Consider the following 23370-nt stretch of genomic DNA (forward strand, 5'->3'; position numbering starts at 1 on the left):
TAATATGTTTACACACATGTCAGCAATTTTCACTTCTCCATCAAGACAGCTCACTTCCTGAATGAAAGACGAGGAGGACAGCAGGGGAGCATCGCACAGCTGTGTTTTATGTCTCTGTAAAGCAGTACCTATCACAGCAGCTGCTTGGGACTATGTGATGCTTCCTTGTCCAGCACATAGAGTCTGCCTCCGGACTGAGAGTCGTATGGTCTGCCCATCCGAGATGACATGGCAAGTAATACTCGCATGACTGTCTTTATTTCCTTCCTTCTATCACATTCTGTTCACTTCAGCATTCTTCAGGCGCACGTCATTGGTGTGTTTATGATGGCAGCTATAGTAGTCCCTTCTGCTTGGGTATGTGAATGTCATTTGATTTATTTCTTAGTGATTATCAATTAAGTAGAGGACTGAGATTTCATTATTGCCATTGTTTAGACCCTAACTGTGCCTTTGTGTGTGTGTTGTGGCTCTAGAAATGGCCCTGGTGGAGAAGGATACAATGTATAGATGAGTTCGCTGCCATTAAACCATCCAGGACTCCTCTGACCAGTGACAAGCCAAAGGAATTGGCAGGTAAAGCTCTGTTTTTAGTTTCTTTTGCAACAATGATCATTGTATCAAGCAAGGTGGTGATCTGTTTTGTTCGTTATGATGCAACTTTCTGGCTATCTCAGCTCTCATATAAAACTAAGCTCTAATTTTAAGATATTTATCTGGGTCTGCACCATTTCTCTATCATTTCTATCTGTATGAGCTCTTCTCTGTCTGTCAGGGTATGAATTGTTTTTATGAAAGTGTAAAGAATTACATTGCCACTACTGCTACTCCTTTATAAAGCCTCCATTAAGGCAGCTTATAGTGTTAACCATTTGTCATTAACCGGGTAGGTTATTTTTTCTTATGAGGAAAGCTCAGTCAGCTCTCCCTTCTAGCATTGCCTCTGTACTGCAGTGTTTAGCTGCTTTATCACATCCACTACAACCCTACCAGGCAGAATAGAAACAAGAACATCCCACCCTTGAGTGCTGTGGCTTTCACCATACAGATTGCCGAGTGACTGAGTAGTGTGGCATTTCCCTTCAGACTATAAATGTGAAGCTGAATGAGTTGGGATACTAAATATGAGTGCCGTACAGTGGAGTTTTGTCAGTTTTAAACACATGTCCACCCAAATCTATTATCCATCTGCAATGGTTTATAGGCACAGACAATACAATGACTTGGCCGCTCTGCATCAAGCATTTAATGGTAAGAATGGTGTCAGTTAAATCAAATGTATTGATCTGAGGTTGTACTTCAGGTACAGATGAGACCATAATCAAATCTCCATGATCAAACAGCTAAAGGGATTGTGAAGACTGTGGAGCAATGGGAAGTCGATGTAAAGAAATGGGTTACAAGACAGAGGACACACAGCCAGACATATTTATAGACAGTGAGAAATTGATACTGAGAGTGTGCAGCAGGGAGGGAGAGAGAGAGGGAGAGAGAGAGGGAGAGAGGGAGAGAAAGAGAGAGAGAGAGAGAGAGAGAGGGAGAGAGAGAGGGGCAGGGCCCGAGGTATGTGAGAACAACAGCACGCCGGGCCAGTGGGACAGAGAGGGGGAGTGAGACGAAAGGAAGGAGGGGAGAAAGAGGAGAGTGTGCGGTTAAGTGCTTGTAAGTGTGTGCGTGTGTATGTGTGTGTGAAATCAGACGGAGACGGTGTCCAAGTGCAAGACAGTGAGCCAGCGAGAGAGATGCTTGGAGAGGATGAGGAGTAACAGGGCGAGGCAGCAGCGAGAGGCGCTGAGTGTGTGTGTGTGTGTTTGAGGAATAGTGTGTGAACAGAAGGATGCAGTCATGTCTCTGTGAGCAGGAGCAGCACAGCAACGGTAACCATGCTGAGCCCCAAGATAAAACAGGCACGTCGGGGTAAGCACAGTCCCTCCTCCCCTTTCTCCATCCCTCCTCTGTGCTCCATCTCTTTTCTTTCTTTCTTTGCTCTTTTGCTTCTGTCTGTCCTCCCTTCAGTCCATCTCTTTCTTTCCCTCTCTCACTGCCTATGCAGAGCTCCATCTGTCCTGCTGTCTTTGTAATAATGTAACATCAATATTGTTGTCCGTGCTTTCATTGATAATGACATCAAAAAGGTGTAACAGCGCCATGTTAGTACCAAATCTGCACATGTGTCATTCTGCATCCCAGTGACTATCAGCAATGAGTTTTTTTTTTATCTGAAGTGTTGAGGCTTTATCTTCTGTGTCCAATGCTTATTGAGAGTTAACAGGCTCTACTACAGTGATGTAATCCCTCGTGTCTCTTGATTATACCGTCCTCATTCCCAGAAGATTTGATCCTGATGGAAATACTGTGGGTTGTAGTAAATATGGCTGCTGGAAGGATAATGCTCCCTCCAACAATGGCGTGCATCCGGACATGTTCACACCTGAACATGTGACTATGTCTCTTTTTGCTCAGGGTTTATTGGGTTAGTTCTTGGCTGGCATGGTTTTGAGAAGGTGACAGATAGATCAGAGGTGGTGAAAGGAATATAAGGCTCTCTACTCCTGTAAATCACAACAGCTGACTGTCAAACATAGTTCTTCTAACACGGGGTAAAATCCACTTGTGACCGCTGAAATTGGGACACCACATATACATGCCACTCACATGACTGTAAGGAAGCTGTAAATCACAGGAACAACTCCTGGCACTGATATTAACATGATGCTGAGTATAAATACTTGCTGTGCTCTTCATATCAGGTGGTTGCTATAGACAACCGACACATGCTGTTTCAGGTGGCTTGGGGAGTTGTGACAGTTGCCAACTTATCTGGAGGACAAGTATTGGTTTTAAGAGAAGAGTATCCACATAATTGCTATTTCAGAGGCATTTGCACCCTGACAGAAATAGAAGTCTCCTTAAATTCTCCTTGAATTAATTTCACATTTTTGTAAGAATGGACTTAATGGAGCAATATATTGGCGAGCAGCAGCTTCAAGAACCCTTACTTTTGTGTGTGTGTTTAGGCAGGGTTGTTGCTTCATTTCTCCCCTGGCAGTCTTTGTCTTATTCTAGACCAGCCGTAAAAGTAAGACCATAAAAGATGATGGGAAGGAGAAGTGCCTCTTCTTTCTCCTTCACGAACACAGTTTGAGAGTGCAGCAGCCACTTCAGTTTGCTTGCCACGTTTTGTGCGCTTGCCATCTCTCATTTGCTGTAATGGTATTCTCCTTTGATTAGATTCCCAGCTCTGCTCTCCTCTGACCCTTTTATGCAGCATCATCCAGGGCAAATTCATACAGCATCACAGAGTTGGATCTGCACTCAGAGCCTTACATATAAGACCAGAATCCTAAAGCAGTTAAGTAGTGTAGAGTCTTACTGGAATATGTTATTGGTGTTTGAGGCTTCTCTCCATTATCTGTCTGGATATTTGGCAATATGAGGACATTTGAATGAATAATGAAGGGTTTTAGTCAACAAGATATGATCCTTTTGAGACGTCATGCCATTTTATTATTTCCACAAGATTTCATTTATGAGACCCTGTCCAAACTGAAGAAATTTGATACTGCACCATGTTAATTATAATCATTACAAAATATTATTATGGTCTCATTTATGTTAGTATAAAAGACCATTAATACGTGTGTGAAAATGACATTTGTTAATGTTTTATGATTTAATAAATCATAATCTATACTATACTACTATATTATTTTATTAAATATGAGGGAATGCAATTTGAGCAACATTTTCTGAAAAGATAACAATTTGATCCTTGTACACTAATAGTTCTATGCTGACAGTAGATTAAAAAACCAGTTCCTCTGAGATTTCCTGTGGACAAGACATGGCCATGTCTGCTGTATTTATAGATCCTGCTTCTGCTGTCAGCATACAGTTTTGTTAACTGACTGCTTTACGTGGTCTTGTCTCTAGTCTTCTCGCTTCCCAGCAATCATGACTCTGCAAATGAAGGCCATCAAGAAAGGGGAGAAATAAAATGAAGAGTTCAGAAAGAGAGCTGATGGGGGGGGGGGGTCCAGGCCCTTGCAGATACCTTCCCTGCTGTTCTCAGCAGAAAGCAAGATGCAATTAACAGGAAAAAGACGCCACTGATTTCTCTCTCCTCTCCCTCTGCCTTCTGTTTATCTCTCTTCCTCTTTCTCTCTCCGTGACTGCCTAAGGATCGCTCTACTGCCGCTGTTTCTACTATATACCTCTGGTATAGAATTAATAGATGGATTTCATCTTAAAGCAGGATGTCTTTGCTGCAAAATGGAGGCCATGCCTTGGTAGATTGATTTAAGAGGAAATCTGGATGCCTGGTCAAGCCTGTGGGCTCAGCTGCACCCACTTGGGAGACTTCCGTGAATAATGATTCATGACCGTCTGTGGGTGAATTTTTTTTAATAACAGCAAAACTACAAAGAAAGAAAATCCCAAAACAAAATGTATACTCTGTCTTTATGTAACTCTATTTCTTTATCTCTCTCTGTCTCACTCTCATTCTGATGCTCTTAATCCTCCGAGCTCACTTTATCTCTATGCGTGTGTCCATGCAGCACGGTCTAAGAGCATGGTGCTTGGAGAGTTGTCCCGGGTCTCCAGGCCCTGCTCTCCTCTGGATCAGGAGAAAGCACTGAAGGCAGGCTGGCTGAAGAGACAGCGGAGTATCATGAAAAACTGGCAGCTCCGTTGGTTTGTCTTGAGGACTGAAGCTCTGTATTTCTACAAGGACCAGGATGAAACCAAGGCACAGGTGACTTCCACAAAACAATACATATACAAGACAGTTACCTGATGTCACCTGTTGCCCCAGGAGGCTGCATTGCTGTTTGTTTGGATTAATTCTGGTTTGATGCCTGATACATATTCAAGATTCATGAATTCATCATTTTCAGGGCCAGTCGATCCATTGTGTGTTCTCCAACTCTGAAAATAGCTTATTGATCCTTTTAAATCAGGCAACAAAATACATTTTCTAGCCCTCAAGTAAAATAAAGCACTTTTTTGCATTATGTGACCATGATTTTTAAAGCTACGTTATCTTGCTCTTATCTTTATATTTTTGGTGTTAACCAAAAAACTATAGCTGGATAAATATTCATTCATCTTTCACACAAAAGTCATCCTCCATTAAGACATCCCAGCACTCTTCATTTAAGTCGTAGTATGTTGTTATTGCCCTGACACGCACACACTGATAATGGGGTAATTAGCTGCCCTGTGGTTCTGCTGTAAGCACTTAGTGGGTGACCTTTGACCTTCTCTATGTTGTAAGGATCAGAAATGCAAGTACATCAGGAAGTGCCAGAGGGATAAATAGATGAAGAGATGTTTCCCTGAGTCATCCCTCCCTCCATCATCATTACCTCCTTCTGTTGGACAGATGCCCAGAGCTCAGTGTACTCAGAACTCTATAATGTTTAACACGCATTACACGTCCAAGTCCAGAACCAGTAACTGATTTCTTGTTTGACCCTTGAATACCATTGATACGGGTGTTTTCCTCATGCCTGCCTGTCTGTCTTTCTGTCTATCTCACACCTTTCTCGCCTTTCTCCTACAGGGTTGTATTCCTCTTCAGGGCAGTCAGGTCAATGAGCTGCCTGCCAATCAGGATGAGCCTGGTCGCCATCCTTTTGAAATTGTTCCAGGTGAGTTGGCATGGTGACAACTCTGTTGCATAAGGAAGTGACTAAGTATGTAATTCTTGTTCAAGTGACACTGAACCATCTGTTTGGTACTGAGCCAAACAGAGAAAACATTGGGCTCACTTTAGATTAAATTTGTATGTTTCACTAAATCCTGAGGTATGATCAAGCATGTCTAATATAATTTCCCACCAGTACCAATACCAAAACTTAACATGTTTTTTGCAGAAAAAGACATCAAGATCAAAGCTGGACTCAGGCTAAGAGTGCCACACCTAGCTATACCTGCCACCCATGAGTTTTTGGTGTTCAGAAGGTGATGAAACCTCTGTGTTGCTTGAAATTGTGATCATACTGTACATACAGCAGGTCATATCCTCTATGTAAACCTTGTTGACCCAGAATCAAAGTGATAAATGAAAGTAAATCAATAGCTAGGCTACATACAGTATGAGTCAGGCTGTAACACATGCATGAAATATGCAGAACAACAGAAGGGATGTGATGTGTCTGAGTGTGGAACAAGGATTTCATTCATTTCTGCTCTTGACAGCGTGGGGTTGGCATGATTGCAGTCAGAACAGTGGACAGTATGTGCAGCACATAGATCAGAGGGCATGCTTGATAGAAAAGAAAGAAAGAAGTTGTAAGTTGTAATTGGATAGACAAGAAGTTAAGAGTTGGAAGATATAAGACAGTTTGTTTGGCTGTGATCGTAGTGCCTCGGTTTGGCTCTCATGGAATGGCATCTTGGGTCATATCAACATAGATTCACCTGCTCAGTTGTAGCCCCTATTTCCCACTGGCAGTACAGGTTCAACATGGGCCATTACTGCAGCAGGTTGCAACACCTTGACAGTTTATCCTGAGGATGAGGTTTCCATTAATGATGGTACTAAGTACATTTTCCTTTGCTTTGGAAAATGTATTGTAATGTTGCAATACATGTAAAATTTTATATTGATCTATGGTTACTTTGTTTAATACTGAACTGTTCCAAATTGTTGATTAATAACATGCAATAATCTTCTATAACAGAAATGTTTTCCACTTTCCAGCCTATTTCTTCATTTACCACCTCACAAGCAGCCGCTGGTTTCAGTTCATTTCACTGCAGCATGAAAATCGACTTTGATGGTCATGAAAAAAGATAAGATGCTCATTCTGATAAATTACCTTCAGGTTTTAGTTCTCTGCAAGCCCATTTCCATAAAAATGAATGGAGACCAATGGCTGCCTATAAGTTAAGAAACACACTCAAAAATCTAAAACACAACGATATGCTTTGGAGAATGGTTGGCAGTCATGCAAACTACACCGGTGCAGTCTTTTAACACGTGAGATGGTGTCTAGTGTCACCTTGTAGAGAAAATTTGTTAGTGAAAAGACACAGGGGAAAAGGTCCTGGACAGAAAGAGACTACGTTAGAGGCATGGTGCAGTTGCTGCTGTCCACAGGGAACACTACTCTTTCTGGGTCATTTCTCTCACACAACACACTAGGCACCACAGTGCAGGACTTCGTAATGAATGCAGGTACTGATATATAGCCTACACACCAAGGCATATGCAACTCCTACCAAATCCACTTCAAAAATCTATTTAAAAGTCACATAAAGGGAGAGAATTTCACATAGTGTAATCAAAGCTAAAATGAAATAAACTAAAATGTCAAACTAAAATGTCAAACTGGGTGGTATCAAGCTGCGTGTAGCCAGAGGAAGGAGAGGCAGAGCTGCGTGGGTGCGTCTTTGTACTTTACAGGGGTGCTGGAGCTAATGAGGTTGTTGAAAATACTGATTTTTCTAGTTGTTTGTTTACAGATGATACATTTTATGTGATTAGACAAGTCATTTGCAAAAGAGGTGGTTTGTTCTGTGTATGATTCCACATATTTGAAGCACAGTGGTTTTGAGATGTGCTGGTCCTTTTGTTCCATTGATCCAAAAAGTAATATGGTTGTGTTTTCAGGGGGCACTGGAGAAAAGGATCGAACAGGTATAAGCCACGAATCATTCCTGCTGATGGCCAACTCTCAGAGTGACATGGAGGAATGGATCAGAGCCATACGTAGAGTCATATGGGCTCCACTCGGAGGAGGTGTGATTCTCAAACATATCCATACACACAAATGTCTACAGCACTGTTTACTGTAATTAAGCAAATACATTATTAATGCTTTAAAGAGGGGACTTAAACCTCTTGGGTACACATAAGGAAACATTCTGAGCTATTAATGACCTGATTGGTGTTTCTGTGTTGTATGGCTGCAGGTGTCTTTGGGCAGCACCTAGAGGAGACAATGTTGTACGAGGCCCAGTGTGGCCCTCAGCGACTGGTCCCTGTGCTGGTCGAACAGTGTGTGTGTTTCATACGTGAACATGGGCTCGAGGAGGAGGGCCTTTTCAGGGCCCCTGGACAGACCAATCATGTTCGAGAGCTGCAGGATGCATTTGACCGTGGCGAGAAGCCAGTGTTCGACAGGTGATGCAGGGGGAGGGAGCATTTAATCTATAGCAGCATACCAAGCTATAATCTATGATAGATGGCATTCCTTATGTCCACTCTCTGTCTCTTACAGTACCACAGATGTCCACACAGTGGCATCACTGCTAAAGCTGTACATACGGGAGCTGCCGGAGCCTATAATCCCATTCTCCAAATACACACAGTTTCTCTCTTGTGCTCAGCTTCTTACCAAGGATAAAACAATGGTAATTACATCTTGGCTTAACGCTTAACTGGAATATTTCCAAATTCTTGCCTTGGTAATAAACATGTCATATTTTTGTTCAAGGGTATCATAGAGCTAGGCAAACAGGTGAAATCCCTCCCTCAGGTCAACTACAACCTCCTTAAATACATCTGCAAGTAAGTAAACACTGACTTGTCATTTACTGTATATATCAGCAGGTGTTAAGGTCACTGATGTAACTCTGATGAGTTTTATTGTTACTGCTATTTCCCCATTCACTGTTTGATGATCTGTCACCCTGTCATACAAGAGAAGTAACATTCATTACACCCACATCCTCCACTCTTAGTGGGTCTAATTGCATGTCTTCTCTGCCTTCTGCATAATGATCATCAGCTGAGCCCACACACCAGCCAGAATCATGACTCAGTCCTCCTTCTCATTAGTTTGAATAAAAAAGAATGAGGGGATTTAAGCAAAGCAGTCAACACTGATAATTTTACACATGTGGAAATAAGTTCAGCTTTTGGTTCTATCTGCTCAGGTTTCTGGATGAGGTTCAGTCTCACTCCAGTGAGAATAAGATGAGTGTTCAGAATCTGGCCACTGTGTTTGGACCCAATATCCTTCGGCCCAGAGTGGAGGATCCAGTTACCATGATGGAGGGTTGGTGATAATGTCAACATATGTTAATCTGCAGCAGTATTTGTGACATGAACTTGCTTTCCAATCAATGTACAATGCCATGAAACATTTCAAGCAGCTGTATACCCGTGTGTATGTGTGTTTGTCATTATAAACAGGAAGTTCACAGGTGCAGTACCTGATGACTGTGCTGATCAGTGAACACGCCCGACTTTACCAACAGGAGGAGCCAGAAACTGAGACAGAGATTCCCCCACAGCAACAGCAGAGTCCTATCCAACGATGCAAAGTGGAATGGCTCTCAGAAGAAGACACTGACCCCCCACTCTCCTCAGGCACTGGCTCCAAAACCCCTAAAGAGAAACCCCAATCTTCCACCCCTTCTACAGACAGTACAACGACTGCACCAAGCCTTATTACAATGTTGGAGAAGGGTGAGGATGGTCAGATTGAAGGGAAGGGCAAAAGTAAGATAGAGGAGAAAGTGGATGGAAAAGCACATAGCAAAACTGAAGGGAAAGGTGGAAGTGAAGTAGCTGTTAGCCCGAGTAAACAATCTAAAGCCCTGCCCTCCTGGAGGTGCTCCTTCAAAGGCAGTGCAACATCTGGGGGGCCGAGGGGGAAAATAGGGGGGTCAGCAGGGGATGTGTCAGCAGCTGGTGGGAGCAACTGGCTGATGAATGGCCTGTCGTCCCTCCGAGCTCACAGGCGCACCACCTCATCAGGTGAAAGACTTAAAGACTCCTCTCTGTCTCTGAAGGATTCCACCCTTTCCCTTAAAGAGACCACTCTTTCACTTAAGGACTCACAGAGAGACTCTGATGAAGACTCCCCCCAACCATCTCTGTCTCACAGAGCCCTCCACCAATCCCACAGACTGTCTGCCTATGACAATGTTGCCCCCTCCAGTCTGAGTCTGCCTGCAGACACCTCCTCTATCTGGACGTCCTTTGAGATCTCGTTGGCCGAGCCAGAGCTAAGCGACAAAGCAGATAAATTAGGGCAGGGTCAAGAGAGACCCACAGAGGTGAGGGACAATACAAATACTCTGGACCACAGTGCAAGTGGCACTGAGAATGATCTCCCAGGAACAAATGAAGGTCTCACCAACATGCTGACTCAGCTCAAGCAGGAGCTGAAGAAACAGAGGACGAGCTATGAAACCTGCATTCGCAAGTAAGAATGATTCACTTGTCATTTCCTGTCAAATAACCTATTAATATCAGCATGAGGTGTTATTTATAACATCTTCTTCTCTTCTTTGAGGTTGGAGGAGTCCTGTTCTAAGTACCAGTCCCAGGTAAACCACCTTGAGGAGGAACTGGACCAGGAGAAGAAAAAGTTTCACATGCTAGAGATCCGACTCAGGAACTCAGAGAGGGCTCATCAAGACGCAGAGAACCGAAACATTCTCCTCCAGCAAGAGATGGAGGAGTTCTTCAAAACCCTTGGAGATCTGACCACAGCAGCAACACGGACCAACTAGACCAGACCAACCTGCCTTCATCTGGTCCATCAGAGGAGCTTGATTACTGGGAAGACCAGCCCCAAAGCTTTTAAGACCAAATACCTCTAGTGCAGTACTACTTGCCATCGCATCCTCTTTAGTACAGCCGTCTTGTGCCTACACTGAACAGTGCTGGTGCCAAACAAAAATTCCTCTGGACCAAGCACCTCTCATTTTACCATTTCACAAAATTCCTTATTCCTATTATACACCATAGGTTATGTAGCGGTTTATTTATTGTGAAAAGTCCTCTGTAAGAGAGCAGAAATAGGCTTATATATGAGGTACAGTCTTTCCATACACACTCTGTTCATTTCCCCTTAGAACTCGTATTCTTGAAAGAAATGTTGACAGTCAAAGAAACAACAATGTGAGACATTAAAATTCAACTCTTTTATTTGCTGGAGTTGAAGGTAGACAGTTTCCATTTCTGATGTATATAATTAGTCTGTTAGTGAGGCAATTTCAGATCCAAAGGTCAAAATTCACACAGCTGGCCTTACCAAAACACACTACAACAGGTTCACTCTTTGCTGTCAATGTTTGGCCAAACCATCAGAAGACTGCAGCATCATCCCAGTAGTGCTGAATGGCTTCTCTTTCTTTCCTCTAAATGTACCTGCACTAAAACCAGATTTGCTCAGAGAAAACTCATGCGTAGTCTATTCTATCTTTTCTATTTTTGAGGAGATGGAGGAGAGGAAAACCACAAAAAGAGGAAGCCACAATAGTCACTTGAGATGTGGCCCAGAAAGGGTCAGGACATGCGTCACAATCCCCAAAGTACATTCTGGGAGCTGATGCTAGGGGTTACTGCCTGGAGTGCCCATGAAAAGGGCAAAGGGACAGGTTGGGAATTTGAGCCATCAAATACATCCAAAGGTTATCATGGTAGGTAGCAAATGCCTGTTTCCTGACTCTCAGAAAACATACATCTACAGTAAAATGTACAGATCAATCACTGACTATACTAATCTATGAATTATATTGCACAGAAAACAAAAAAATTAAACAAAATGCATATAAATAGTACTTCTGAGTGAAATGTACATTACATACAATAGACGCCTCCTAGCTTGAAATAAATAAATAAATAACACAAATACAGAAAAAAAAGGATCTTTTTTCGCATTTCTGTCAGATGACGTGTGCCATGATATACATACTGTATTTTCAAAAACGTGTGTTTGAGTGTGTGTGCATGTGTGAGGTAGAACTCAGAAAGACGCACCACAGAAGAGAGGGGCATCTGCCACGGAGAGGACTGAAAATCATTGAACTGAGTAAGGGCACTTAAATTAAATATCTTAAATATCAGACAGCTGTGAATAATGTCTGAAAGAACCTGCCAAAAGGGTAAAGTGACTAATTTAGACTTAGTCTCTGGTGACAGTCCCCAAATACAGAACTCATTCTAGCCAGTGGAGTGGCCTACATTAACTTGTTACAGCGCTAACAGTAATTACTCGCTCCTCACTATGCCACATTTCTATTCACTTACATTCACCCTGTTCTTCCTCAACAAACAGACCATCACCTACAAATTACATCTAAGTAAATAAACAAGTTAAAATACAGTCAGTTTAACAGTATGCTGTAGTAAACAAGAAATTCAGTGTCGGGTTAATAGACCATTTGTCTTGTCAAGATGCACACAATCAGAGGTGACAAAATACTAAGAAATAAGTTAACTTGGATACACCAAGGGACGCTTTCTACAAGAAAGATGAGGAACAATATCAAAATAAAATCATCTATTTTCAATTTGGATCCAAGATGAAATGTGCTATAGTCTACTGCTAAAGAGAGAATTGGTGTAGATTCATTCAAATGTCCCAAAAACAATACAAAAATGCCAAATGAACAATTCAAAAATATACTCAACATAATTTTGCAGTGCTAACAGTATGGTATTCAACTGTGTAGCAGTAGCTAAAAAACAGCAATGTGTAAAGTACACTCGAATCCCTCTCTTTCAAAACATACATCACAGATTCACATTAAAACATACTCTGATTCTTTGCAGCAAAAATACAGTAATAATAATACAATTTCAAACCACAATCATTTACAGCAGTATAGGGGGAGGGGAAATAAAAACAAACTGTACATTAAAAAGCGCAGCTCTACAAACTAACATGAGAAGTTCCATTGGCCTAAACCCTCTCTCATCAAACACACTGATGAGGAAAGGTTTGTGTGTGTGTGTGTGTGTGTATGTATGTGTGTGTATGTATGTATGTATGTATGTGTGTGTGCGTGCGCGCGTTATCTGCAGCAGGCCAGTGCACCCAGAGAGGTGTGGCTGTCCAAGCTGCTGTCTGTTTCAGAGGTCATGGTGGGGTCACTGCTCGGGTCAGTGGGCTCTGTGGACATGGACGAGACATCGTTGGCCGAAGAGGAGGAGGACGTGGGCTGAGGGGGGCTGTCGATCACTGCTGCACCTGTGCTGCGAAAAACACACGTCAACGAATAGGTTTCATTGAAATACACAGGATACTGCCATATATCTGATGAGTCACATATGCACATGTAAGCAGTGCCTCAAACTTTTAAGTTCCCAGGAAGCACTGATTTGGTCATTTGCAGGTCATATTACATATTACATATTTACATATTTTGTGTAGTTAGGGGCTGCGTCACTTTAATGGAGTTAGGAAAAAGTTTTATGAGATTTTGAGAAAAAGTCCTATTATTACAACAAAAAATATTATATTATATATCATATTATAAGAATAAAGTAATAGCATTATGAGAAAAAGGTTGCTTTGAGAACAGAACGTTGTTATGAATGAAGTGAGTAGACTGGATTACATGTACATCTTTTACTTTTCCTGGCAGTACATATACAGTACACTGTACAGTTACTATTTTTCCTTGCAAACACTTGTGTCTGTGTTGTCACTATCCTATAACTGGTACACAGCTGCTGGTCCGTGTCTGCAGGCTATGTCACCTCTGTGCCCCCCTACATGTCTAGGTTAAACCTGCAAATCACTGCATTAGTTCTTACTGGATTGTGTGCATATATGAAGTATTCAGTGACCTTCATATCAAATAAAAAGTATTAGCATTTTTGCATTATTCAATCATACAGACTGAGAGTCAGAATCTTGTGACACAAGACCTTATGAAGTTGTACCAACACTCAGGCTTACATCAAACCTCTGATAAAAACCCATAATGTGCCTCTAACAAACAAAAATAATATTGATTCGCTGTAATTCGTCTTTTCCACCTTCTTATCTCCCAACATTATAATGATTACTCACCTAAAGGAGGTGGCTGGCCTCTTATCACTCCATTTTTTGTCCAGTCCTCCCATTCGCTCACTTCCTTATAAATTAGCCCTACAAATGAAAGAACAGGAGAAGGTTAAGTGGGGCAGGAAAGACAGAGAGAAATCATTGATACATGTATCATAGTATGTGATACACTTTTTGTGTACAGTCAGGCGTGCATTGCATACTGTACAGTCCAAACAGCATCATGTTTCTAATTTGGACAGGCTGTGCTGGTGTGTCCCTTCTAAAAAATGAGTGAGGGGTCATTATCACCTGGCAGGGGTTAGGATGAGCTCATCCTGCTGCGCAAGTGAAAGTGATATTTACTCACAATCTTAAGCCCTCCCATGCTCCACAGAATCAGGTTCCCCACAGTGGAAAACACTAACGGAGAGGCTTTAAAAGGGGATTTCAGGTCACGCAAGGCACCCTCTGGCAACTATAGTGGAGATACAGAGCTCCTTGGGCCACAATGTCTGTGACCAAATGACTGCATGTCCACATATTCACTGGCTGTCCCACTGGATTTCTTTAGACATGGTTTATTTTTGCGCTTTCCATGAATAGAAAATAATCATGTGACCACTGATGAACTAATGATAGAGTCTGACCATTTCTATTTCATTGTAAACACATCCGATTTGCACAAAATTGAATGTATTAACTATAGTGGATAGTTTTAATAGTGACTAGTAGTTGCATATTAATATAGCAGATGTTCGGCTAAATTAACCAGTTGGTTTGGTAGCTAACTTGAAACCAAAATTCAGCTATGTACGTTGACTTCTTCACTTATAACTGTGTTTTGAAGTGGTAAAACAACGTGGACACCGAACTAAATTTCTAAATAAAAATGTATTTTATCAGACTATTCACTTTTAACATTACTGAATGAAACATCTTAGGGAATACATCCTAGCACTGTGGTTAATTCCTGTGCTGCACCAGGAGCCAGAGGGTAAATAATACACTGAAACTGACAGTGAAAAGTGAAGTGTTGAGTGTAGTGTTAAGAATTTTAATGTGCTGTCTAACCTTTCCACTCTTCCACGGTATGCTCCCTCTCATCCAGCTGTTTGTCTAGGACCTTTGGAGGGGGCTGAGAAAGAGAAAATGGCTGAAATGGCACATTGGTGGTACAAGAGCGATGCCAACTTTCCACTTCAAGTGATGTAATTAAAATCTAATGTGACCCATTTAAGGATCGTGCATTGCGATCAGCGTTCCACTTACTGCTTCCACTTCAGCTGGGTCATACCAAACATTGATATAGGGATGCTGCAGGGCCTCATCTACAGAGATGCGCTTGGAAGCATCAATCACTAACATCTTGGATAAGAGATCTCTAGCTTGGCTCGCTATGGGGAGACACAACAAATAGATAAGATGCTGTGCTATTAATCACAAGTCTACAAATGTAATTTGATGAAAGAGTTCTTTATGGTTTATGGTCATGATATGATAACACACAAAAAAACACTACCTTTCAGTTTGTTGTGGTCAGAGTCGGCAGGGAAGAGCACGTCTGGGAAGAGTTTCTCAAAGCTGTATCCAGCATAGCGTGGTCTGTTTTCTACGTACGTTCTGACTGACTGGTTCAGCTTCATTAGAAAATCCTGAGATGGTGTACCTAGTTGCTCAATTACCTTGTTCCACTGGTCGATGTCTGAAGTGTAAATGTTAAGGAAACAGGCCACACATACTGTAACACACCATTAGTGCAGTGTGACATTTATCTTTCTTTGGAGGCGCACACACCAACAGCTCTACTTACGTAGCCTACACACACACACATATCTAGATCATATGATCTATAGTGATGCAGCCACTCACTCCTTTCTTTTGCAGCTAATACATAACTATTGGACATACTCTCTCAGCAACTACTGACCTTTATTGTATGTTCTCACAATAGATGGGTGCAGCAGTGCAAAGATGGAGGTCATGTTTGTGGAAAATTTGGCAATGGATAGCACAGTGACAGAGGGAAACTCTCAGGATGGTGTTGGATCTCTTCACACAGAATGAAGTGATGACACAGTGATCAATCAATGACGGGGAAGGATACGATCAGTGCCAGGGAACAACACACTTCCCCTGATCATCTCGGCCACTATGCAGCCCACTGACCATACATCCACTGGAGGTGGACGTTTAGATGACAGGGAGGTGGACATGCAAACAAAATGGTGAGGAAAAAAAGCACAAAAAAGTGAGAAGAATGCAAACAGAATGGCAGTGGTGTGATGATGTGTGGAAATGAAAATGGAGACCATGCAGCATCAGCCAGATATATGAGAGAGGGCAATGCAGTGTTGAGCAGATAAAAATGAAAACTGACATGTAGATGAAAATTTACAGCCCATGACTGCCAGAAAGCTTAAAAAAAAGGCATGTTACACTGGTCTATAAAAACAAGTCCCCATAGCCTGGCACCAAATATTGTATTCAAGCCAAAAATTGACCAGGGAAAGAGCTGACAGTCTGCACAGCACGAAGCACAAACACTGTTAAGATTAACAGTGAAGAAGTATTTAAAAGACCCAAGGATACAGTCCCTTCCTGGGAAGAGGATTTTATGGCGAACCATTTCCGCCAGAATGCAGCCCACAGACCATATGTCCACTAGTGAAGTGGAACACGGTAAACACAGCCGATAAGATGTGAGAGGAATGCACAACAACAGGTTAGTTACACGTAGGAGGCAAGTTAGTGAGCATTCTTACAACAAATCCCCATTATTTACAGCAGCACCATGCAGCTTACACAGTGTTAACAGCATGATTATCTTCAGGTCCCTGTCTATGGTTTATAATAGATCTAACACAAATATTTTAATACTACGGTGCACTACAGTGTAACTGCAATTAATTTTTATACATTGAAAATAAACAAGGGTTGACAGTGTAGACTGATTGAGTGACAGATACAATACATAAATAATCACTAACCATTGGCTTGGTAGCCCATGCCCAGGATAACTTCTGGTGCTCTGTAGTAGCGTGTAACCACATATGGTGTCATCAGGAGGCCTGTGGCAGCCGTCCGAGCCAAGCCAAAGTCCAAAATCTTCAGTGTACAATCTGACTTGACAACTATGTTACTGGGCTTGAGGTCCTAAAGAGAGACACACACCAAAATGTAATTTTTTACATAAAGGGAGGGAAACTCCTAACACCTAACTGTCACAAAATGCAGCCCACATTACAACATCTTGACCAGCTGTATTGTTCAAACAAGTATTATTCATAGCTTTATGTTTGCTTTTGTGGTCACAATATTGTCTGTACAAGTCACATGATAATAGAGTGCTACATTATTCATCATGACTAAAATCCAGCTGACAGCCTGTAGGTTCCAGCTCCTGCTACACCTATTTTCTAAAGACTACTTTTGTCATTTTTCTCTGCAGCACAAATTGCTTATTGAGGTGTTTTGCTTTCTAGTAGCAAATCCATTTCAAGTTTACAGTTTCCAGATGAATCATGTAGTGGCATTTTACAATATTGATTTTGGGGTTTTTTTCCCCAGAGATTGGCTGCTTGTTCATTCTAGCTAGGAATAATGTTTTGTTGAAGATGTAACATTCCCTTGAAAGGCCTTTGCTTCATACATTTTTTAAGAAACTAGCCATTATCGAGCTATTATCAGTGATTAGATTTCTATTGTCAATATTTCATTTGTCGTGAGTCTCTCTTCATGATGAGGTGCAATTATAAATCAGAGTACATACATTTTACACCTGCTTATTATTGATCCATATGGGAAAATTCTACATTCACCTGCCCTATTTGATATGGAGGTCTGAAGTCTGTACCAGCTCACATCAGCTTCAGAAAAGTTTTCAGTGTGTGGTTACAAGGACATTTCATTAAGAATGCTTTCTTTGAATTTAGGATTTTCCAGAGGGTTTTGTTGGACTATAAAGGACTATATTCGTCATCTAATAGTGCGCCAGTTGACTGTTTGCCCTTACACTTCAGTGTCAAGTATCACAGAAGGTTTAACAGTTCCTCTTCGGGACACTGGCCTGGCATTAGTCTGTGTAGTCATTGCCAGCTGATGCTTACTCTGTGAATGATGCCGGCAGCATGGAGGTGTTTGATACCACATAACATCTGATAGAGCAGATAGGACAGCCTCTCATGGTCCAGCTCCATTTGAATGACCTGGCACAGGTTGGCATCCATCAGCTCCATCACCAAGTATCTGACAGAGCAGAAACAGTTCACACAAGTGGTTGAGAAGCATTTAAGCAAACACGCACAAGAGGGAGTATTTCAATTTTATGAACTGATACATACTGTGTGTTCTAAAACGAAAACAAAGACACACAAGTGCATCCACACTTCACATCTTGTTACTTACACATCTTGGAATTCTTCTAATGATTTTTGTGGTGTAAACACATTTAATAAGCCAATGATCTGTGGGTATAAAATAACATGAATTAGAAAGATGTTGTCATGCCATTTACATGTCACCTTAAAGCACAATTTGAGTGACACACAAGTAAGAATATGAATAAAACATTTTGCCAATCTAAAATACCACATCATGTCATGTGACTTGCATACTTACATTTTTGTGATTGACACATTTCATTAGGACTAGCTCTCTGAACGCCCTCTTGGCATGGGTTTGATTTTGAAATGGCCGACTCAGCTTCTTGATGGCAACATTTCGTTCAAGTATTTGGTCATAAGCAGAGCTGAGGAACAAAGTTAGCAAATCATTTCAAAATATGTTCACAAATGTAGCATAATAATAGGTATTAGACATCACAGGTTATGGATGTGTCACTAAACATCCAGTAGTCTAAACATCTCTGCTTTTTTCATCAACACAAAAATACAAAAAAGTATCCAAATTTACAGTTTATATTGTCATTTCTTGAAGCGACATTAAATGAAAGAGTTCTCATGAATGTTCTGGTGACGTATTAATAACAGCAACCCATATTTCAAGCAACCCAAGTAGCTGTTGACTGAATATGGATGAGGTTGCGACACTCACCAGACGATTCCCTGTGCTCCTGAGCCGATGGGTCTTAGATTCTGGTATCGCTTCAGTACTGTGAACGTTGAATCCCCAACATCTAGGCTGTAGAACTCTCTTTCTCTCTTGTTTTTGTTCATGGCGAAATCTTCGATTACTGCTCTCTGTGCATCCAAAAATGTCCTCTGTGAACACAAAGATGGGCATGTGTTCAAATATTTTGCAGCGCCGGGACTACACCACAGATACCACAATAGCTGCTGAGCAGACTGGCCAAAATTTAGAAAGTCAAATGAAAATCCCTGCTCCAGAGAAAGCAGATTAGGAGTAAAGGAGAAAAGACACTGCTGAATTTCACACTTGAGGCGAGCACTGCAGTTCCTTATCTCAGCAACTCAGCAAAACACACCAGGATGGAAGATTTGATATCATCAGCAGTGGTGGCAGAACAGCGGGCCATGGGGAAGTCTACTCCATCATATGAAACATGACTCTCAGAGTGACTCTGTCACACTGGAAAACCAAACCCAGTGATAATTCCTGTGAGTTTGGACCCCAGCCCAGGACTCCAGCCCAGTTCTACAAGGTCTTCCACAGGCACATGTTAATTGGGTCAAGTTGCACCATGAGGCTGTGAGCCCAGATAAGACACAACACAGAGACACCAATTTGTGTGCATGATGTTCCCGAAACATGTTAAAACAAAACCGCCTAAAATCTAAAAAAGGAGAAAACTGTGACATCGGCTTCCTTTCCTTTTCTTTAGTTCTTATGTAAGTGGCGTGATCACCCTCCCCATTCTTCAACTCTCCCGACACAGAGTCCATATGAGGGATATAATTGCCAGAATAAAATGAGTCAGCTCTCCTTCTGTTCTTCCAACGTCACAAAGACGTATATAACATCCACCTCCCTCACAACATGAAAATAGACATGTAAGTTTCAGACAGGAAGACAATTACACTTGTCTGAGTTATGATGGCTTGTCAGTGGTATGTACAGTTATCTGCTGCTCTGTTGTAATGTCATTATTTTTTGTAATAATGGCTATAAGGGCCATGAGGACAATTAAGGTCAGGTCAGTGCAGGGAGGGAGTAACAGGCTGATTTTTAGTCGCCTGATATCTTTTGATCCTCTATATTCCTATTTAGAGACACACACTAATGTTAATGTCCCTGCTGTGAAATAACTAGTACTGATGGTTACAACTACATGCTGCATCAACAAATTCCTCTGAAATCAATTACACACTATTAGATTGCAGTTATGTGTCAGCTGCAATATTTACAAGGAATGCAGCAGCCACATCAGTAGTCTCATGCAGCACCTAAGAGGTCTGCTCGTGGATAGATCTGAAGGGAGGGAGCTGTAATACATCTAGGTGTCATGTGTATCCTGCAAAAGCAGAAATACAGCAGGGTCATTCCTGGAGCGCACTGCCTTCTAATGACTTAACCACTGTTTTCTCTGAACAAGCTGCTTCAGCCTAATGATTTAATGAATGGCTTCCAAAGCACATACTTAAAGGTAATTTCCCATCCTGGCAATGGTGGATAACATATATTATACTACAAATTCTCACAGAGACTGGAAAACTGTGTCACTGTTTTACCACATAATAACCCAATATAACATGATATGGTGCAGCTTTCTTGCCTATAACATCACATACCATAAAACAAACCCACATTAAAACTAGTAACATGCACATATCTATTACAAACAGTCTAATAGGTAGAATAAAGTTTCATATTATTTCCATAGGTAGAGTACCATCTCATGATCTCCCAATTTACATGCATCACTGATCAGCAGATGAGGAAAAAGAAGAAAAATCTCAGCCATAGGCCTACACATATCTACTATAACCTCCTTTATGGATAATAAGATACCTTCTGTCACATGTCATCCTCATATATGACGCTGTGTACCCAATCTAAAGCTGAGACAGCCTTTTATTCCCCAGTCCACACATGCAAACTGTCAGCGGGTGGGAGAAAGACACAGAGAAACAGAAGACTTTGCTACATCTCCCAGGCACAGATTAACAGCAGAGACTGTAGTAGAGGTCCACTATCGGCCCGTTGAATATTTTCATTCGATGTCAGCGTGTTAACCTTGGCCACACGACCCCTCATCTCGTCCGGAAGGCAGAGGTAGCTGGCAGGTAAATGACTGCTGCACCAGAAAAGGGCCGTGCATGCTAAAACGTAGCAGTCCGAATATATACACTGCACAAGAAGACATTATTGCCGTGATAATGACTCCCATATCGTGATATGACAGGGCCTATATGTGAAACACAGTGCGCAGTCGGTGGTGATACTAGCTGCTGCCTCAATATACACGCGAACACTGGGTACCGACTTATTACATTGTAACCACACGAAAAGGGAGTGTTTTGGGTAAGTAAGTGAAGCTACCATGTAACACCCTTAAACAACAACCACGTCGGTAATGCAACATGCACATACGACCCTCCCCCACGGCCAAACAATAAGCACGTCTGAGGAGCGGAGGTGCGAATTCTCATCTTACCTCTGTCGTTAAATCAAACTGTCGATCCCCCCGCGGTCCGATCAGCGGTGCAATGTTCCGAAGCAGCGCGCTATTTGTTTATGCCGCCGGTGAAGGATGATTTATTCCGTTGTGCGCCTTAAAAATACATGACCTCACCAAATTCACTTGCCTACGTTTCCATCTGGCTGCTACTGACAGGCCAGGACGCGCAGTGCGCACGGGGCATGCGTCCCAGCAGCACGTCACTCTTTCACAGAGACACACCCACCACCACCACCTCCTCCATCCATCCTTCGTTCCGCCTGCCTATCTATCTATCTATCTATCTATCTAAAAACCAAGACACAAACTTGTTTTGGCCCACTTCCGATTAAAGCATGATCAATTAGATGTCATTTTATGCTCTTTACGCCTGCAGTAAATGGATTGTAGAGGGCTGACATTAGCCTCACTGAAAATATAGACCCTATACTGCATGATAATAAGTCAGAGTCCAGACATTGGCCATATTTCTGTCAAAAAGCGCATTACACAAGTAGCGTTAGGTCAAATAAGCATTTCCAGTATTTAAAAGTGGAAGATGAGGCTGCATATTTTCCTGCTTTATATTTCATAAAATGTATTTTTCTGGTGACAAAGAGAATGACTGAGAGGGAGTACCAGGCTGTACGGTTTATGGATCACTGAGCACACAGGTCAAAAAGGCATTCACATTTGTTCTGTTACTTAAACAAAATGCATTGGAAACTGATGCCCCCCACAAACTGTCCATGCTGCAAAATCCTTCGCAGAGGTAAATGGAAGGACATACAGTGAAGCACGCTCACAGCTAAAAGCATAATAGCCTAGTATATATGGACAAATGTGGCTTTCATATGCGTAATTTTTTGTAGATTTCTTTCTTTCTTCATCAGGTCTGTCTGATTTAAATTAGGCTAGTTACAGTAGTTTAAATGAGTATATGAATTCCTTTTAGATTTTTCTTTTTTAATATGAACAAAAGGGCAGTCCCGGAATTGGAACCCTGCTATTATGATTGACAGGTGTTGTATTTGAAGACTAACGGACAACTAGATTATCAATGTTTTCTGAAGGGGGTTCTTACATCAGAGATGTTGGTGAACGCAGAGGGGGAAACAGGTCTATTTCAATCAGGCCATGATTTGTCTAAACAGACAAAATACCATTTTCGCCTTAGTTAAACCCTTGAGTTGTGTATCAGTTTACTTGTGATTTAGTAAGAAGAAAATGTTCTTGGAAAGTTAGTTACTCGGTTAGTTAGTTATTCAGTCAGTTGTAGGAGGGACGTCAGACTGGGTCCAATGGGAATGCTAAAGCCTATACGGTTTTGTATATCTGTTTCCAGGGTAAACAGTGATGCTGCAGTAATCATATAGGCCTACACCTATAAATGAACTGAGGGCTATTATTTGCCTGATCACATGGTCATCAGGGCAATATTTGGCTTCTTCTGTTAGCCCGTAGATCTTACCGCCTGTCCATATTCAACTGTGGGATCATTTGTGGATTATGACATACATAGGCTCTGCAGAAATCCATAGCATAGTAGTTAGGGTACCATCTAGAGTTCACCTATCAGTTCCTATAGGCTACGCTACAACGGAGGTGTATCCACGTAGCCATGCTCTGCGAAGGCATGTGACTGAATAAGGACCTTAGGTAAAATTACGTTAACTTAGCGCTGAGTAGTTTAAATTCTCCCTGCACCCACCTGACAGCCTTGGATGGTTGTTATTTATCCTTGTCCCTGCGCAGATAACCCGCGGCCTGCAGAGACAAGCTGCGCGCAATAGACCGGCATGGATAAACGTCCCAGCACCGACTCCCGCAGCAAGACACGGCTACTACGGTTTCTTACCCCTTGTTCGAAGAGAGCCCGCAGTGTTATGATCATTGTGGGGGAGCAGCCTAGCAGCAGCAGGCTACAGTCCACTCGTTTGGCAGAAATCGTTCGTCCTTCTCAGGCTTCTCTGTAGCGCACCTACCGCCGGGGATCCACCGCACCTTTGGGCGTCAGACGGATTAGTTAAATCGGTGTAGCTGATCTCA

General features: G+C 42.0%; 2 protein-coding genes across 10 annotated transcripts; one reads left to right on the forward strand and one right to left on the reverse strand.

Moving 5' to 3' along the window:
• Nucleotides 1-36: 36 nt before the first annotated feature.
• On the forward strand, nucleotides 37-11600 carry arhgap22 (Rho GTPase activating protein 22). Of its 6 annotated transcripts, none has more exons than XM_044213108.1 (11): nucleotides 37-231; nucleotides 477-576; nucleotides 4560-4756; nucleotides 5567-5654; nucleotides 7622-7750; nucleotides 7924-8134; nucleotides 8232-8364; nucleotides 8448-8521; nucleotides 8890-9011; nucleotides 9149-10166; nucleotides 10257-11600. In XM_044213108.1, the coding sequence occupies exons 1-11, from the start codon at nucleotides 229-231 to the stop codon at nucleotides 10474-10476; spliced, it is 2295 nt and encodes a 764-aa protein (XP_044069043.1). In that variant the 5' UTR covers nucleotides 37-228; the 3' UTR covers nucleotides 10477-11600. The 6 variants fall into 6 exon arrangements, with proteins under 6 accessions (XP_044069043.1, XP_044069042.1, XP_044069045.1 ...); XM_044213107.1 differs by lacking the exon at nucleotides 37-231 and adding an exon at nucleotides 285-357; XM_044213110.1 differs by lacking the exons at nucleotides 37-231; nucleotides 477-576 and adding an exon at nucleotides 621-1907.
• On the reverse strand, nucleotides 10872-23317 carry mapk8a (mitogen-activated protein kinase 8a). 4 transcript variants are annotated; one of them, XM_044213117.1, is made up of 12 exons: nucleotides 23180-23317; nucleotides 18798-18964; nucleotides 18363-18492; nucleotides 18150-18208; nucleotides 17852-17990; nucleotides 16733-16898; nucleotides 15850-15921; nucleotides 15265-15447; nucleotides 15015-15139; nucleotides 14817-14880; nucleotides 13770-13847; nucleotides 10872-12941 (listed from the first exon to the last, which is right to left on the reverse strand). In XM_044213117.1, the coding sequence occupies exons 1-12, from the start codon at nucleotides 23213-23215 to the stop codon at nucleotides 12766-12768; spliced, it is 1395 nt and encodes a 464-aa protein (XP_044069052.1). In that variant the 5' UTR covers nucleotides 23216-23317; the 3' UTR covers nucleotides 10872-12765. The 4 variants fall into 4 exon arrangements, with proteins under 4 accessions (XP_044069052.1, XP_044069051.1, XP_044069053.1 ...); XM_044213116.1 differs by lacking the exon at nucleotides 15850-15921 and adding an exon at nucleotides 16335-16406; XM_044213118.1 differs by lacking the exons at nucleotides 15850-15921; nucleotides 23180-23317 and adding exons at nucleotides 16335-16406; nucleotides 21319-21534.
• Nucleotides 23318-23370: the final 53 nt, after the last annotated feature.

The sequence above is a fragment of the Siniperca chuatsi genome, linkage group LG11 (genome assembly GCF_020085105.1).
Source record: "Siniperca chuatsi isolate FFG_IHB_CAS linkage group LG11, ASM2008510v1, whole genome shotgun sequence".
Taxonomy (NCBI): Eukaryota; Metazoa; Chordata; class Actinopteri; order Centrarchiformes; family Sinipercidae; genus Siniperca; species Siniperca chuatsi.